Raw genomic sequence first — 17,936 nt, 5'->3', positions numbered from 1 at the left:
TAATACTGACTGGTGTCCCAGGCTACAGCTGGTGACTGTTGGGGTGGCTGCAGCTGGTGACTGATGGTGCCCCTCCGGGAAGGGGACACGTGCTGTGAGAAGTGAACCCTGCTTCACACATGTACTGAGCACCTGCTGAGTGAGCATCCAGCCCCAGGGGGCAGCCAGAGCTCCGGCCAGAAGCCACCGAGTGCTTTACATGCGTCACCTTGGTGTTAGCACACAGGGGCTGGTGTTCTGACAGCCTCCCAGCACATCTGCAGGTTTGCCCTTGGCTTCCACTAGGGTGTATCTGCTGAGACTCGTCCTGCATAAAGCTTTGACCCACTCGCTGCCTCCTGACAAGAGCCTCTCTGACTCCGGTCTGGCCCTGGTGGGACTCAGAGCTGGGCGTGGGGTGCAGCCAGTCGCCCTGCGTACACCTGGTCCCCTTCCCAGCCTGCTGGTGTGTGCCCTGCGGGCCATTCCCACCTTCAGACTGCACAGCCTCTCCACAGTGACCACCCTCCCAGCCCCTCCTCTCCTCGCACACCCCTCCCGCTGCACACCCCTCCCGCTGCACTCACCCCTGGCCGCTTCCACTCAAAGGGGACCTGGGGCCTCTCGCTGTAGAAGAGAGAGGTGCTGTTAGCCGGGAAGTCGGCATCCTGGAAGAGGACCCCCTTCTGCAGGCAGTCCTGCCTCAGCTGCTCGAAGCTCTGGCCTGAGGAGTGGGTGCCTCGGGCGTGCCCGGGAGCCGGCTGCTTCTGGGGTCCTGGGGCCCGGTGGAGGTAAGGCATGGCGGCTCCCTGGCCTGCGGCTGAGATTGGCAACAGGTGTGAAGAAGCTATGCCTGTGTCAGTCCAGAAGGAACCACTCAGAGGCCCTTGGGCCCCTAGCTGTTTGCCTGGGAACCTCCCTTTAGATTGACATGGAACACACCCTGATGTCAAACTGTAGACGAGCCCTCTGCCCTCCCAGGGCTCCTGCAGACTCAGAGGGAGCTGTGAGGCTGGGCCAGTTCCAAGGGGCAGCGTCCCTGCTTAGAGCACTGGGAGGGAGGGTTGCTTGTGGGAAGAAAACATGAAGCCACAGTGGTCCAGGAGGTGGCAGCCAGCCTTTGTTTTGCGCTGGGAGAGTTCGTGTCTTAGGTGAAGGGGCTGCAGTTTGGCCGTTGGGGGGGCGGGGTAGTCACAGCACATATGACAGGAACACAGCTCTCTCACAGGCCATCCCACTGTGATTTAGAGCAGGATGCAGCTAACTTTTTCTGTAAGGAGCCAGACAGTAAATATTTCCAGCTTTGGGGGCCACACGGTCAGGGTCTGAGGACTCGACTGTTTGTGCTGTGAAAGGAGGTCTGGGAGCCCGGGCGTGTGTGTGTGTGTGTGTGTGTGTGTGTGTGTGTGTGTGTGTACGCGCATGCGTGTGTGTGTGTGTGTACGCGCATGCGTGTGTGTACTCCAGTGGGGTGATTTGGTGACTGGTCCCTGAGATGGGTGGACGCAGAGGACGCCCGCTCCTCCTGGGCGCAGGTCTCTTTTCCAACATTTCTGGCAACTGGTCTTGGGAGACATTTGCAAAAACAGACTTTACATTAACCAAATTCCTTGCCTTGTACAACTCTGCAAATAGGATCTCACATTTGAGAAGAAATGAAGTTCGGAGGGCAGAGGCAGTTTAATAAAAGTATTGGCGGCTGCGTGTAGGCCCTGGTGTTCTAGCAGTTTACACTGTGCGATTCTCCAACGGGTCACAGTTGGCGCTTGGAGACAGGGGTTTTGAGTTCTCAGGAACCTTCACTTAGTTCCACCACTTCTGTCGAGTGGATCCTGTGTCCTGGAAGGTGTGGTGACATCTGGGCTGAACTCCCAGGTTTGCCTGGTGACCTTGGGCCGGGCCCGCTGCACCTGCCCTCAGTGTGAGTCAGAACCCTGCGGACCTCGAGGGCTGTGGTGGGATTCCAGGAACAAAGCTCAGAGTCCGGAGCGGGCAAGGGCAGCTGTTGATTCCTCTGCTCCCCGTCCGGTCTGCCCCTGTCCTGTCCCCCCCTCAGCGGCTCTTATGAGCCACCTCTGAGCCTCATTTCCTGTCACTTCCAAAGGCTTTTTTGTGTCTCTTTCTTTGCACAATAAGGTGTTTCCTGCCTGAAATGGTGGAGCTGCCAGTGTCCTGTGTCCCCCACCCTGTCAAACAGCTCTGTTTCCGAGTGATTAAGGAGAACAGCTAGGCCGTCAGGTGGGGTGATGTGAGGGCCATCCATGGCTGGTGACACCTCAGTCAGAATTTCCCCTTCAAACACCCCAGCAATTGGGAGAAGACCTCGATGTGAAATTCAGCACTGTGGGGAGAGTCCTAAAGGGCTTGCTGAGTGCCTGGCCCTCTCCAGCTCAGGCGTTGACGCCCTCCTTCCATGCCCAGTACAAACACCTGTCCAGGCAGGGCCTGTGCTTCCACCCTGTCTCCCCTGTGGACTAGGAGAGTCAGCCTTTCAGTTTAAAGCCCGGTAATTGGAGAACTGCACTGCTCTTTGTGACTAAAGCACAAATGTCTCAGAGCAGGAAACACAGAAAGTTGATCTTGCGTCCCTGCTCTCCAGGACGCCTCCTGGGATCCTGCCTGAGGTCACCCACCTGCTCCGCAAAGACCTGCAGGAACGAGGGCACCTGGGCAGCCTTCGGGACACTCACCCCCAAGTCCCCTGCCTTTGGCAGTGTCATGACCCCAGCTCAGGGCCCAGGGAGCCGTCCTTGCCTGCATACCTCATGGCCCTGGACTCAGGGCTGCCTCCTGACGTCCCAGCTCAGCCTGGAGCCAGAGGAGGAACCAACAGGACAGGAGAACAGATGCCATCCTGAGTCTGTTTAATCCCCAAACCTGTGCTTCTCCTCTGGAGGGAGAGCGGTGGAAAGACCGCAGCCACACCATCTGGAGGCCTGGCAGGCCCGCGAGCCTCCTCCGGGCAGCCCTCACGCACTGGGAGACCTCTGAACGCCGCCAACGGAAGGTCCACGGTTTGCTCCCGAAATGTGTGCTTTTCCTGTAACAAGCTCTGCCCGCCTGTAACCAGCCCTGAGACATGAGTGGCTGCCATTCATCATCCTAGTTATGTCTTCCTCCCCTTAGCAGAGCAGTGGTCCCCTGGCCCTGGGGCCTCCCTGCCCTTCCTGTCCCCTCCACACCCTTGGCGTGCAGTGAGTGTGCTGGGTGCAGAAGTGGCCGCCTGCGCCAGGTGCGTCGTCTTTCTGGGCAGAGAGACGCCAGAATCACGTGGGGCGCGTGGTCCATGATGTTTTGGGCAAAACTCAGGAGCGAGCTTTCACGTGGGGCGGTGACTGTCCTGGGACTCAGGGGCCCACGTTACTGCAGAGCAGCCGCCTCTCAGGTTTGATGAACCTGCAAGACAGACTCGCTCCTGCAACAGAATTGCTCTGTTCTCCGAGCCTGTGAGAGGCGGAAAACGCACCTCTTCTGCAGTGGTGGGTGAGGCCAGTGGCCGCCCTGCTGTGTGGACAATGGCTTGGGCGGGCCAGTCAGGTGTCACCTGCACAGGTGTCCAGGTGAGAAGGGCCATGGCTTACAGCAGGTGTGGTATGAGAGAGGGCAAGAAGGGACAGACGCTTTTAGGAGAATTACTGTCAGGACCACCTGTTGGGGTGTAGGATGGGGCCTCATGCTTTTGAACCTGAGCAAACTAGTGGAGGAGGGCAGACCCTGAAGAAAAGGTCAGAGCTTGGGAAATGTTGACATGAAAATTCTCCGTAACTTTGGTGGGAGTGTAAACCGCCCGCCCTTTTGGATCGCACTTCATTAACGTCTATCGAAATTGCAAAAGCACAGACTCTGCTCCAGCTATTTCTTTCTAGCAACTTATCCTGCAAGGAACCTGAACCCCTGCAAGGGGACGATGTGCAAGCCCATACATTTCGTCACAGCATCAATTCCTTTAGAAACAGGCTGGAGAGCACTCTGTCCACTATGAGGGGAATGGGCAAAAATCAGGGCACAGCGAACCAGGAAACAGAGCCCGTGCAGCTCGGGGACAGAGCAAGAAAGCCACACGGGCGTGCAAGGCAACTGGGCCATGCTGCTCGAAGGGGGGTTGGGGGGTGGGAGGGGTCCAGGTGGAGCCCGGATGTGTGCAGAGTATGCCTGTTTGTGCAGAAAGGGGAAAACAGACTTTGTATTAATGGCCGTATAAGAATCTCTTGGAAATTGCACAAGGTGCTGGTGAGGTGGTCCCCCTTGGTGTGTGTGTGTGGTGGTGGGGGGGGCTGAGTAGACAGGGGGTGGGTGCTGGAGAGACTTCCCTATACGGCTTTTTATACTTTCTTTCCTTGTAATCCTATACATTTCTTTGTAAGTTTGGGATGCCTGTGAGCTGGTCAAAGTGCGATATCGAGTGGGCAGCCAGGCAGTGTGGCAGGGCCCAGAAGAACACGCGTCCCCTCCTGTATGAGTCCCTGGGCTGGAGGACCCCGGTGTGGTGCCTTCCCTCTGCCGGCAGTACCCTGCCCTTCCCCCTACTTCCTGGCTCTCCTCACCACCTCCCTCCTACCTAACCTCCGTGTTCCAGTAAATGTCACCCACAGTGCGTGCGAAGGGACTCTGCACACTCAGGAGTGACAAACGTCAGCTTCTGCAGTAAGTGCTGGGGCAGCATCTCAGAAGTCACATGCTGCATCCCACGTGTGCAGAAATGTGATTCCTTCTTTTCTGGCACCTACTTCCCCGTGGCCCTTGAGTCCTCAAAGAGCACACAGCTCCTCCTGTCCTTTGCAGGGTGTTGAGTCCAATGCAGTAAGTTTTCAGTCAGTTGTAGTATTGTGGTCCCAGTCACTCCCCAGGCCAAAGCTGAGTCTTCTTGGGTACACCCTGTCTTCAGTGTCTCTGCCCCCACCCTACCCCCCAGGGGCATGTGGGCAAGGAGAGAGGCCTCAGGTCAGCGTGCCGTCCTGGGAAGCAGCTGTCATCCTCCCGTGATGTCACAGCCAGAGCAGAAGTGTCCCACCTCCCGGCCTGTGGGGGCCCAGCCCTCATCTCCCTGGCCCTTTCTAAGGTGGTAGTGACCCTCACAAACTATTGTCCCCCTGGCAATTTGCTTTATGATTTACTCTCCAGGTACTTCAAGCTTTGATCTTGACTTTTAAAACTCTCATTTTGCGGATTCTGAGAAAATCCTTTGCTCACTCTTGAAAGCCCAGCCTTCCAAAGTTTCACCATAGACTTAAAAGTCTAGCTTGAAGCTTGAAGCCAAGTACTCGTGCCTGAGTTCTAGGGGAGCTCTGTCTTCCATTCCCTCTGTCTCACGCCCCAGAAGTCTGTGTGCTTGCAAAGAGTGCTCAGCAGTGGTCATGAGTGCACCCTCATTTCCTAGAAGGTGAGACTAGTGCAGCATCTGCCACCTCTCGGATCTTATCAGTAAGCCTGGGACCTTCCCTGGTACACCCCCATTCCACTGCCTGGCTGTCTACTCCTCCTCCAGCGGGAGCCCAGCTTCTCCTCCATGGGACGATACTTGTGTGGGCCTCACGTCACTGGGGTGAGGGGTCATGTTGAGACACCAGCCTGGGCCTCCCCTCTCTGACCGCAGAGAGATCCCAGCTTGGATACAGGCTCGTGAACCACCAGGTGGTCCCCTCGGGTTCCCCAGGACTGCTCAAGTGGCCACCGCTCCCATAGCTGTCTTTCCAACCCATTTGGTTGTGGAATAAAAACAGTTTCCCCCAAGGCCTAATCACCCCAAATAAGCTCTGGGCCGCTGCCCCTATGGCCACAGTGACACTGCTGAAATTGTCCTTGCATCCCAATGTCAAGGTCGTTGACATTGTGGAAGAAAGAGGAACCTTCTGGCTTCCTTCTGCCCATGGGGCACGTCTCCCCCTGCAGGTTGACCTCTGTCGCTAGGACCACTTGACTCTGGGGACAGGAGTCTGGGAACTCACTCTCTGGTGTTTAGGACACAAACGAGTGTAACTTCACTTTTTAAAAACTATATTTTGTACCCCCTTTTGCGCTGGAGCCCCAGTCTAAGGTGCGTCTCCCCACTCCGGTCGTCTTCCTCTCCTTTCCTCCTCCAATCTTGCACCTGGAGCAGGGGTCCCACTAATCCGGGCTCTCTGGGAACTTGCCTCTTTCCTCACAGCTGATATAGCTGGTGCTCCCGTTTCTATGGGGACAACGCATTGTCATTCCCTTGGCGCTCAGCAGGCTCCAACATTTTCCCCAGTGCGGAGCCGTCCACCTGGGCTGTGGCTCTGCAGCCCTGCCACAGCGTGACTGGCCTGCTCAGGGCTGCGCCCCGGAGAAAGGCTGACTCTTGGTCCTCAGGCCCCGCTTCCCCCACAGTGAGCATTGTCAGGTTGGGTCTCCCAGCATCGTCTATCTACGCACCTCTTCTAACCAGAGCTTTTCCGTTTGATGAGCCATTTCACAGGGATGAACGCAGCACTTCCTCCCGGTCTTCCTGGCTGCTGGGCAGCATGACTCAGGTGCTCATCAGATGCCCCCACGAGACACTGGTTCAAGCGACAAGCAGAAGCGGAAGAAAAGAACCTCACTTGGTGCAAAATGCAGTGGGGGCATTCAGGTCTCTGTGGTCTGTGTGGCAAGCTTCTGGCGTCCACCCCTCAGCGTCCCCTGCGAGCTTTAGCATGTCGGCTGCGGAGCAAGGTCTCTGCGGCAGCAGTGATGATGGCAGTTCTCTAAAGCAGACTCAAGGTGGGGCTGAGGACCGCTTCTGACCCTGGGTTTCTAGCTCCCCTGGAAACCGTCAGCTGAGAGACAAAGCTTTTGCTACTGGAGGTCAAAGCTTGTGGAGTTTTTCTAAAGCAGAGGCAGAAGTGAGTTGTGACTGTGAGGTTGTAAAGTAACATAACAATGACTGCTTTTTGATACGACTTTTTTTCACCCGAGCACCATGATATGAACTACTACGGAAACAAGTCCAATGGCTAGGACTGATTTATAAATATAAATTTCTGCTTTAATTTAGGTAATTAAAAGTGTGTGAGCTGGTGGGCATGTAAAATAGTGCAGGTAGGGACAGTCTGGCAGTTCCTCAAATGGTTAAACAGAGTTAAGACACAACCCAGCAATTCCACTCCTAGGCACATACCCCAAAAGAAATAAAAACACTTGTCTACATAAAAATTCATTCACAGAGGGGTATAGCAGCATTTTTCGTAATAGCCAAAAAGTGGAAACAACCCATGTCTATCAACTGGTGAACAGATTAAAAATTGTGGTCTATCCATACGGTAGAGCATTAGTCAGTCAAAAAAGGAACAAAGCACTGATGCTGCTACGGCACGGAGGGACCTTGGAGACATTATGCTAAGAGAAGGAAGCCAGGCACGGAGTCCACGTGTTACATGCTATCGACTGAACGTTTGTGTCCCCAAAATTCATGTGTTGAAACCTACTGCCCAAGGGGGTAGTATTTGAAGGCGGGGCTTTGGGAGGTGGTGAAGTCACCAGGGTGGAGTTCTCATGAGAGGGATTAGTGCCCTTACAAAAGAGACTCGAGAAAGCTCCCTTGTCCCCTTCACCAAGTGAGGACACAGCGAGAAGACGGCCACCTGTGACCCTCACCAGACACCAGATCAGTAGGCTTTGATCTCGACTTCCAGCTTCCAGAACTGTAAGAATTTAACGTTCGCTGTTTAAGGCCCCCAGTCTATGGCATTTTTGTTATAACAACTGCAATGGACTAAGATATTACACAATTCCATTCATATGAAGTCCAGAATAGGAAAATCTCTAGAGAAAGCAGATGAGTGGTTGCCTCGGGCTGGGGGAATGTGGGAAGATGGGGTTTCTTTCTGAGGTGATGAAAATGTTCTAAAATGGACTGTGGAGATGGTCATGCACATCTGTGAATGTATGAAATACCACTGAATTGTACGCATGAAATAGGTAAATTGTGGGGTGTGTGCATCGTATCTCAATAAAGCTGTTTATAAAAGAGCATGTGTGAATTATGCGTTTAATCTCCGCCCCCCCCCAGTGTTTCGTAAAGTTTGTGGTGCTGTGAATGTGATTGAGGTTTTAATAATAAACGGTCTCCACATATGGTTCTTAGCTGTCACCACATTGTGTCAGGTGCAGAGGACCCTGTGTGCCTTGGGGTTCTCCTTCAAGCCATGCAGATGGAGCTGTGTAAATTAGGCACACCGGTGCTCACTGAAAGGGCTCGGGGAGCCCAGGAAATGGACTGAAGGACTAAGAAGCAGGGGTGGGAATGCATGGGAGCTTGGGGCGGCCCAGAAGCAGGGTGCAGGACGAATGGGGGTCACTGTCCCAGCGTCTGCACGTCTGTGCTCTGGTTCCAGCCCCCCTGGCCCCAGGCTGCCGCTCGGTCCCCGAGGAGGGCACAGCTTCCCCACTAACAGCCCTTCTAGACTCGACCCGAGAACCACAGGGGGCCAGGTGCCGAAAAGAGGCAGATGTGGCCACCATGGTCTCTGGTGTCTGCGGTTCAGTGCCCCAGGTGTGTCCAGGTTCAGTGCCGTAGCCCATCAGGAAATGGAGCCTCTGGACTTTGCCACTTGACCCCAAAGTGCTGCTCAGAGAATTACACTAGGTGGGACAGCAGCAGTGACTAGGGGGGAGAAATCTGGGGTGGGAAAACCATTTAATAAAACCCTGACCACCTGAGTAACATACTTGTTCTGTGCTCACTCCCATTTGTGTTTGAGGATTGTGTTCATGCCTCCGACGTTGTGAGAATACTGAGGGAAAAAACGGTTGATCCAGACCGAAATGACAAGCGGTCAAGCACGTTGAAACAACAACCTTGCCCTTTAGAAGCAGAATTTTATTAAATACCCTGTGTTTTCTCAATGGCACCAAGAGATGGGTGCTGTGCAAACTCCCTGGATTTAGGGTGTCTTCTTCCTTTGAGTTCTGATACATTTTTCCAAGCTAAATGTAGGTGGGACATTTTTCTTCTAAATAGCAAAGGATCAGGGTCCTGGGAGGAGAGAGCCAGTGTACTAGACGGGGCCCTGGAGAAGGATTCACCAAGGTGTAGGCAGGAAAGGCCAGGTAGACCGAGCAGCATCCTGGGGCCTGGAGCAGCAGGGCGCTTTTACAGCTTCCACATGTGCCAGGGTGGGGGCCGTCTAGAAAGGGGGGTGTTGGGAGGGATAGAAGAGGGGGCAGTCGCCCAGAGGGACCCTATGAGGGTGGGGCTGTGGAGTGGTGGGTGGGACAAATATGATAATCTCCTGCTGATGCTCCCCAGCGTTAGAGGCCAACTGGAAACCCTGGGACACCATCCATGTAAATCAGCCTCCCAGGGGACAGAGCAGGGTGGAGCCGGCTGGAAAGTCCATCTAAAGGGACAAGCAGATTAGCCAGCGCAGGACCCACTGCTAACGGGGGCTGCAGGCCTCCTACAGGGGGCCGGGCGTGGGGTGGGAGGAGAGGAACAGAAAGGCACTAACTTTGTGTAACTTCTGTATTGACATTTTCAAGAAGGCTGTGAATAAATACGTTTGAATATAATTATAAAATAACAAGTGGAAAATGTTAAACACAGCTTGGAAACCATTTAGTTTGAGGTAAGTAAGTCCACCTTGGTCTGTGACGGCAGGAGAGGAAGAGAGACAGCCTGTGGCCCAAAGTCAGTGAGTGGGTCCCTGTCCCCTCGGGGTGGCGGTGGGGGCCTTTCGGGAGCTGTTTGTGCTGAAGGCCAGCGGTGACATGGCAGGAGGCCCCGAGGACACCATGCGGGCCTCCAGCAGCAGCTCACTGAGGAAACGGCTATTGATGAGCCATCTGCTTATCCGCCCTGCCCTGCAGAGTAGAGCGCCTCTGGCTCTGGCTTTGTCAAGAGGAGGCACACCGCCAATTATTTCAGGGGTTTTCAGTTAAATTCTTCACTGGGAGTAGTTGAAAGTATTTTAGGGTTTCCCATCTTGCGGACCCACAGGGTTTTCCCTGATATAAATGATGAGAAAATACACATAAAAGTTACCACCTTAACCGTCTGTAAGTGTGCAGCTCAGCGGCATTAAGCACACACTGTCAGCAGCCGTCACCACTGTCCACCTCAGAACTCTTCATCTTCCCAAAGTGACACTGTCCCCACTGACACTAACTCCCTGTCCCCTCCCCAGCTTCTACTTTCTGTCTCCATGAATGTGGCGACTCTAGGGACCTCATAATTGGAATCATGTAGCATTTGTCCTCTTGTCACTGGTTTATTTCACGTAGCATTATGCTCTCAAGGTCCATCCTATTATAGCCTGTGTCAGAGTTCTCTCTTTTTTAAGGTTGCGTAATGTTCCCGTGTGTGTGGATGGACCACATTTCTTTATCCATTCACCCATCACTGGACACTGGGGTTGTTTCCACCTTCCCACTATTGTGAACTAAGCATAGGGACTTAAAACAAATATAACGCATATACACTCACATACAAACTCCAGAGTACGCCAGCATCCACTTGTTAGATCATCATAAAAGACAAATAGAAAACACACGTGCCACATTTAAAAGAGTGCATGAGAAGCTTCAAGATGCCTGGGTTCTGCTCCTTGTGCCATCACAAAAGTGGACCCCACCCCGCTGTCTGAGCCCTGCCTCACCTTGCACACGGGGGCAGAGGTCCCTGAAAGCCCGACCGGCAGAACATGTCTGTCATGTGGTCTCGGGTAGAAGAAAGGGACATGGAAGTGGCTCAGTGGCCAGCCAGCCGAGATGAAGAGGCTCTCCAGTCCTCTCCACAGCCGTCCATCAATCCAGTTGTCACAACCGGGCAGCGCCTGGGTGTAGCCGTCGTGGAAATCCATTTGTGGGTAACACGTGATCGGACGATTCACCCCATCTGAACTTCACTGCCAAGTTCTCCCAAGGAAAAGTCAGTCCTTCAAATGCTTCCTATTTTCACACAAGCCAAGAAGCCTTTTGGCATGAGTTGTGTGTATTAAATTGTAGCAAATGAGACGCCTTTGGCGTTTAGGTCATGCAAACAAATCCCATGGTAAGAAAAGCAGCTTCATGACCAAGGCCTTCCAAGGGGGCTCCTGCTGACGTTTTCCCAGGTACTTGCTTTCACAAAAGTGTGTTTGGAGACAACTAGTAAAGAGTTGAGTTTAGGAGTGGCTAGTAATATTCTCTCCTTTCAATCTAAGGGAATTTTCACAAAAAGAGGCTGACTTTAATGAACAAATTATTTGTTTGAGCCTGGGATGGTTTCAGTTGCCTCTCCAAATTCTTTGTGCTGATTCGGGGTTCTCCTAAGTTCTTCACCAAGAAAGGCGGGACTGCTCCGCCCCAGTCTGCCCCACTCTGCCCCACGTCTTGGTGGGCACAGTGATTTCTGAGACCTACCTCTGGCCAGGCAAGTTCTAAATGTGGGAATACTGCAATGAACAGAACCAACCCCCATCCATAAATAATTTCATGTGATAATGGTTATAAAAATGAGGGGGTACCATGGGGTACAGTGTGAAGGGAGGAGTGGTCACAAAAGGCCTCTGAAGGGTGAAATTCGAAATGAGAGCTGAGTGATGAGGGGTCACTGCTCAAAGATCCAGGAAGAAATCATGCTGGGTGATGGGCACTGGGCAGCACTGAGTGTCTGGGTTCAGGGGACAGACGTGAACCAGTGTGCCTGGAGCCCAGAGGGCGAGGAGTGAGGTGTGAGGGCTTGGCCAGGAGGCAGCAGCAAGCGTGTAAAAGTCTGTGTGTGGCAAACATTCTGGATTTTTCTCTACCTGCAATGGGCCACGTCTGCAGAGTCTCACTCCAAGAGGGAATACGTGTCATTTGCATTGAAGAAGGAACTCACTTCGTGCCGCCTGAGGAATGGATTGCAGGGAGCAGGAGGGGCATACTTTCCAGCTAGGCAGCCTGTGTGGCGTCTGGACACTGCGCCTGTGTTAGGCAAACAGTTATGGGGCACTGCTGGGGACTTTGAACTTAAAACAAAGTCTCACCAACCCAGAAATCCTCTCCATGAGTCAGGAAAGGAAGAACACATGTTTATCACCGAAGAAGCATTAAGCCAGAATGTGATGGTGTGTCAGACACTCTGCTGAGAGATTGCAAAGACAGAAAGCAGCCTCACCCTCTATGTGGCCAAACACAGACAACCCATCACACGCGTCCCAAGGCAAACAGTAACTCACCCTGCAGTAAGGGAACTTGACCACAATTTACCTGGGAACTGGGTGGCTTTCTGTGTTAGCTCATCGGCCTTCTCTGGAGGAGAAACAAACTTCCCACTTCTATGATAGGACAGGATGTTGCAGCTTGGAGCCAGGCGCCCGCTGAAGGCAGGCTCCCACTGTCCCACAGGGGCTGGGACAGGGGTACTACCCCCCTTCATGTTTATAGTTCAGAAAGAAGAGGAAATATTTACAGTGATGAGTTTTCTAAGGTAAATGCTCTGAGAAAAAGGACGGGAAGGGTTCTCTTGCCCCATTTTCAAGAGGGAGAATGAAGCCTCTTCTTTTCAATTTGAATTTGTCCCTCCAAGGCGCACCGCGTGCTGGAGAGCAGTTACAGGGGAAGACCACTTGGGCACCGTCATGCTCTGGCTGAGTGTGGATGACAGTCCAGGGACAGAGTGGAGAGTGGAGGCCCAAGGGCAGTGGGGGAGCCCTGAGAGGCAGGTGTGGAGCAAACACCCGAGGCACAGGCCTCAGGCTCCGCGTCAGCGTGCCTTCGCTTTTCTGTTCACTGTTCGCCCCGATCAGTGACCTCCATGGGCACCTAATCTCTCTCCCCAACCCACTGGCGGAAAAGCCCGTCACCATCAGACCTTTCAGGAGTGACAGCAGCTAATGGTCACACTGACCTCACAGCATGCCAGGCTGCTCCAGACACTTGCAAAGGTTGAACAATTTAATCCTCACAACAACGCCAGGAAAGAAATTTCTTTTACTGGGGATTGCAGGGCATAAAAAATGTGCCAGATATGTTCCCTGACCTTAATTAAAGAGAATATGATGCACGAGAAAGAAGAATGCTGGTGCTGAAAGCGTGGTGTCTACAGGAACTGCTGCCCTCACTGCATAGGACCCGTTAGGGACCATGAACACACAGAAGTAGGCGACCTGCATGTCGCAGGTGCCAGGAAGGGGCAGCATCTTGCAGTTGCCGCTCTTAGGTTGCTGGTTATACCTTCATGTGGATAAATATCACCTCTCCCATGTGACATGAGACGTTTGAGGGCTGGAGAGCTCCCTGCATTATGTCTCCCAGCACCACTCACTCAGGGCCTTCTACAGAGTCGGCACTCAATTATTATTCACAAAAGATGAGAATCTTGGTCCTTAGAAGAGGATAGGACCTGTCATTTTCCCACTCAGGCATGGTGTCTCTGGGGGTAGAACTTGACCTTCCAATGTCCTCCTCAGTAGGTACTCAGGGTTTCTGTTTCTTCTTGAGCCTGTACTGATCATTTGCATTTCACTAGAGAAATGTCATGTCACTTCGGTTTTCACACTTCCTGGCATAAAACTGTATGTTGTCCTCTCTGTCTTCTAATCTCCTCTGTAACTGTAGTCTGTTTACAGGTGCTCCGTAAATACCTGTTGAAAGGTTATACGATAGGGGCATAACCCAGAGAGTGCAGTTGGGTATCTGCCTCCTGGGGAAGAGCCTGGGATTCAGTTGGACACTTGGTGTTGAGACAGTCTCTCAGCTCTGGCCTGGGGCCACCCAGTGGGCTCCAGAATGAGAAGCGGTTCTTGGCACAAGGGTCACTGATGTCTGCACTAGCGATCTGAGGAGTGTTGTATTTTTCTCTTGCCTCAAATCTTCAGGAGGAGAGAGTCCTTTCTGGGCATCAGGGTGACACCTGAACACCTCTGGTGTGAATTTAAGACTCTCCAAGACCCACTGGGGTGGCAATTTCATGAGGCTTCGCCAGAAATTTCCAGCATTTAATCCATGGTTCAGATGATGGATATGGGAACCTTGATTCCAGAAGGTCACCACTGACATGACTCTCCAGGAGAGAGGAAGAAGGGAGGGCTTCCAGATTCCTTATCCATAGTCCTTATTTCTTACTTGGATAGCCCAGGTGTCTTCTTGGAAAAGATTTTGAGATCCAAGGGAATAGTGTGAGGTGGGAAGACAGAGTTGGGGAGACATGGAGGCCGGGTTCCCTCAGTGAGGCCTTGTTGAAAGGGGTGGGGTAGAGGGGACAAATCTGAAGACAGGAAAAGGAATGAGATAACTGACACTTGGGGTCATCTGGAGCTTTATGATTCTTCAGTTTGAAGAATATACACAGACGCGTCTTCACTGAATTATGGAGCAGGGCTATTTGGAAAGGATGCTCAATGACACTCATTCACCCAGCAGACTCCCTAAAGGTATAATAATGAGAGAGGCCAATCAAGCTAAATGTTTTTATTTTGTTCGGTTTTTGAAATGTTAAGTGCAAACCAAACAGAGCCCTCTCCCACCTTGGCTAATAGTGTGACCTTTAGGCCAAGTGTTTATGTCCAGTTAGTTTGACCATTTGCCATCGAACCACTTATAAGACAGCTAGGTGGTCACTCTTATTGTTAAGACGAGCAAAGCAACTAACGCAGATACTTCTCACCCCATGTTCAGACAGGACGAGTCGCTTAGCTCTCTACACAGTGGCCACTGGGGGACTCCAGCGGTGACAGGACTCCCAACATCCACTGTCTGGCTGGCACTGGCCGGTAGCCCTTTCCAAAGGGGTGACTGGCCATCCCCTGCACTCCAAAACAAACCCTCCTCTCTTCCCTGTTTTCAGGAGGATGTCACTGACTAATATTTTCTTTTTCTAAATTTCTTTGCAATGTTTTCACAGAAGGAGAACTGATCATTAAATAAATATTTTTTATGGAACTCTGTTTTCGCAAGAGATAGCCCTCAGGCCCACAGGACAGCATTCCCATCATCACAACTAGGGAGCTTTAGTGGAAAAAAGGTGACAACATTTTTCCATTGGGACAGCCATTCCTTATCTGAACTTGTTAAATGGTGAGCAGAACTGTCCACTGTAGACTTTTCCCAGCTACAAGATCGCCAAAGCAAACATGGAGTTGGCCATATTGCTGCAGCAGAGTAAATGCAAGAGAGTCTGAATGGAGAAACATGCACAAACAGTACTTTCTGTATCTGATTCATGGTACCACGCTCTCCTGACACAGAAACGGCACCCAGGCCTGTTCAGGGCCATCCCTGAACTGAGAAAGCACACACAAAAACAAACTCACACCTGAGAATGTGCCATTTTAAATAACAATAACGTATTCAGATTTGTATGACTACTGATGAATTTGTACTGAAAGAGTATTTTCTGGAATAAAATCCATTAAGCCAATTGATCAATTTCTATATAGTACAGTTAAATCATTTGTATTTTTCTGAAAGTCAGTTAATGAAACATTTTCCATTTTGATAAAGATCTTTTCATCAGGATAAATTCTTCCATTTCAAGTTTATAATGAAGAGCTGATTAATCAATTAGCTTTTGTACTCATCAGATTTTCCTGATTATAGCTTCTGCCACTGAGAGGTTTTTATTTTTTGCTTGTTTGTTTGTTTCATGGCCAAATCAAAAGTTTATTTTCTGCTTTGTTTCCCCCTGTGGTCCAGTCCAATGTCCTAGGCTTAAATTTTGTAGATCTAAATTTTGCTAAAAGTATTTTTAAAATCAATTTTCAGTCAGTGACAAAGTTTGTAATGTGCAATTCTAGCCACTGTCTGGATAGGCTATGTAGCCTATTTCTACCTGTCATATTCATTAGGAATTGCATAAAATACCAGGGGTGCCAAAAATGTGTACACAGTGGACACTTTGGTCAACGTTGCTCAAGCAGTAGTTCACCGTAATCAGAAGTGTCTGGATGCTGATGGGAACCACTTTGAGCACCTCTTGTAATTGCAGAAGTCACACGTGACTTGTATTCATCTTTTGTTATCGGTATTTGTTGAGTATTACAATTTTAATACAGTTTTCCTTTCTTAAAATGTGTATTTGGCATTTTTTTGGCACCCTCTGCATGTTATCTAATTTTTTGTGTCATTATGTTCAGAATTCCCTGGATGGTTCTCTCTTCATGTAGGAATAAAATACTATAATTACACATCAAGTAAGTGCTGTATATACAGTAGATCTTCCCAAAGCTGATTTTTAAATTAAAGGACAATATACAGGTATAGTGGCATTCTCTGTCATTGGTTAACTGAATTAACAGAAAAGATTGGGGTCAGCAAGCTTTCTCTGTAAAGGGCCAGGTAATAAATATTTTAGGCTTTGCAGGTCCTACGTTCTCTGTTACAACTGCTCAACTCTGCTGTTGTAGCCTGAAAGCAGCCACAGACTGATGTAAATTAATGAGCGTGGCTGTGTTCCAATAAAACTTTATTTATACAGATGGTGGTCCAGATTTGGCCCATGGACTGTAGCTTGCCAAACCCTGAAATAGATGACGGTGCCTTCCATTTATTTTATAAAGTTTCCTTTACTGGCCAGGATTGACCATAGACTACTATGGAGAGCTCCTAGAATGCACACTAATACTTCCTTTTACCCAGTTTTTCAAGATCTTGGCTGTTATTAAAAGCCCTGTACACCAATAATGTGTCTATCAACAGGGTAATAAAGTTTTCTTAGAGGAGCTCAACACCCTGCAGACTGCAGTTAAGAACATACAAGCTCTTGGGAATGGATAAATGGAAGGCAGCCATATTCCTATCTTATTGAAAATGGAGGTAGAACAATCACCAAGAGCCTCAGTTCAGGTCTAGTTATGGATGGAACATATTATACGGTAAAATAAAATCTACTAGCAAAGCAAGGCATGGCACTGACCCTGTTTTTCATTTAAGGCTTAGAGTCACGATTCTCATCTGGGCAGAGCAGGTAAGTTCTGATTTCAACACTAGGTGATAGGATTAGTGAATCCAGTTCAGGTTCTTGTGAAAAGTGATGATAAACTTTATGCCAAACACTTGGATGCTGACACCTCATCTCCACCTACACCTTTCTCCCGTGCCCATGTCCATGCAGAAACTGAGAAAAGCAAATATTAATTTTCCTAGCCTTTCTGTAACTATTAGTGTCACAACCCACTTCTTAATTATACAACTATATAGTTGTGGACAAGAAAAGCCATCAGTTTGGCATAACTTCTGCAACATGCTCCAAATTCCCAGAACTTTGTTACTTCAAATCACCATCCCCTCCAGGCCATGCTTTGTGGCATCTGAATCGGCAGCCTCACCCCCAACGGGAAAAGGCGCACACAGCAGTCCGAAGGGCTGTGCCCAGGGCACCTCGTGACCTCTAAAAGGGCTAAATGGGGAGCAGACTTTTTCTGGTGACATGCGGCAGCTGGGACTATTTTATTTACCAGGAGTCTAAAGCCCATGGGAGCCAACTGAGAAAACTCTTTATATTTGAGTGCTTCTTCTTAGAAAGAAATGGATGACTTTTCCCTAAGGAGCCCATTTTACAAATGGAGAGTTCCCAAGGGCCTGTTGTAGCTCTTCTTGGGCGGATGAGCAGTGATGAGGAATCCGACATGGTGGCAAGTGTCCTCATCGTAAGAAAAACTTGGCTGTACGACAGCAAGCTCCTCCCACTCCCTGGTTTCAGTGAATGTTTTGTGGTCACATGACTCGCATGAGGCACATTCATGCGGTTAACAGTTCTGATCCAGGCAGAAACCAGTCCCCTGGGAAACAAGTTTTACATAGAAGCAAAAATGGAAACCCCGTTCCTGTGTTTACCCCTCATTCTTCCCTTGCCTCATCCCAGCTGGTTCCAAGTCTGATTGCATCACGTACATAAATAGAGCATCTCCTACTTTCCTGGTTTGGCTTTGTTTTGCTTTAGAGTAGGAGTTTGTGTTTGTTTCGTGACTAGCTGCTTGTCCAGGAGATAAGGAAGCAGGAGTTCTGGTGTAGACCAAGCCTCATCTCAGTAACCACTGAGCAGACTTGACCCCAAA

At 50.6% G+C, this 17,936-nt stretch overlaps 1 protein-coding gene across 1 annotated transcript in view; it reads right to left on the bottom strand.

The window, feature by feature from the left end:
* Positions 1 to 4,050, bottom strand: part of CAPN9 (calpain 9) — a 42,701-nt gene extending 38,651 nt beyond the window's left edge. The window contains exon 1 of the mRNA XM_019757380.3: positions 567 to 4,050. Coding sequence (XP_019612939.3) covers positions 567 to 779 — 213 coding nt within the window. The 5' untranslated portion in view covers positions 780 to 4,050. The remainder of the gene's footprint in view (positions 1 to 566) is intronic.
* Between the last annotated feature and the right edge of the window lie 13,886 nt (positions 4,051 to 17,936).

Source organism: Rhinolophus sinicus, chromosome 6, assembly GCF_057876585.1.
Source record: "Rhinolophus sinicus isolate RSI-liver-muscle chromosome 6, RSI-T2T, whole genome shotgun sequence".
Lineage (NCBI taxonomy): Eukaryota > Metazoa > Chordata > Mammalia > Chiroptera > Rhinolophidae > Rhinolophus > Rhinolophus sinicus.
Note: the sequence above shows the minus strand (reverse complement) of the source record. Positions and strands in the feature narration are given on the sequence as shown.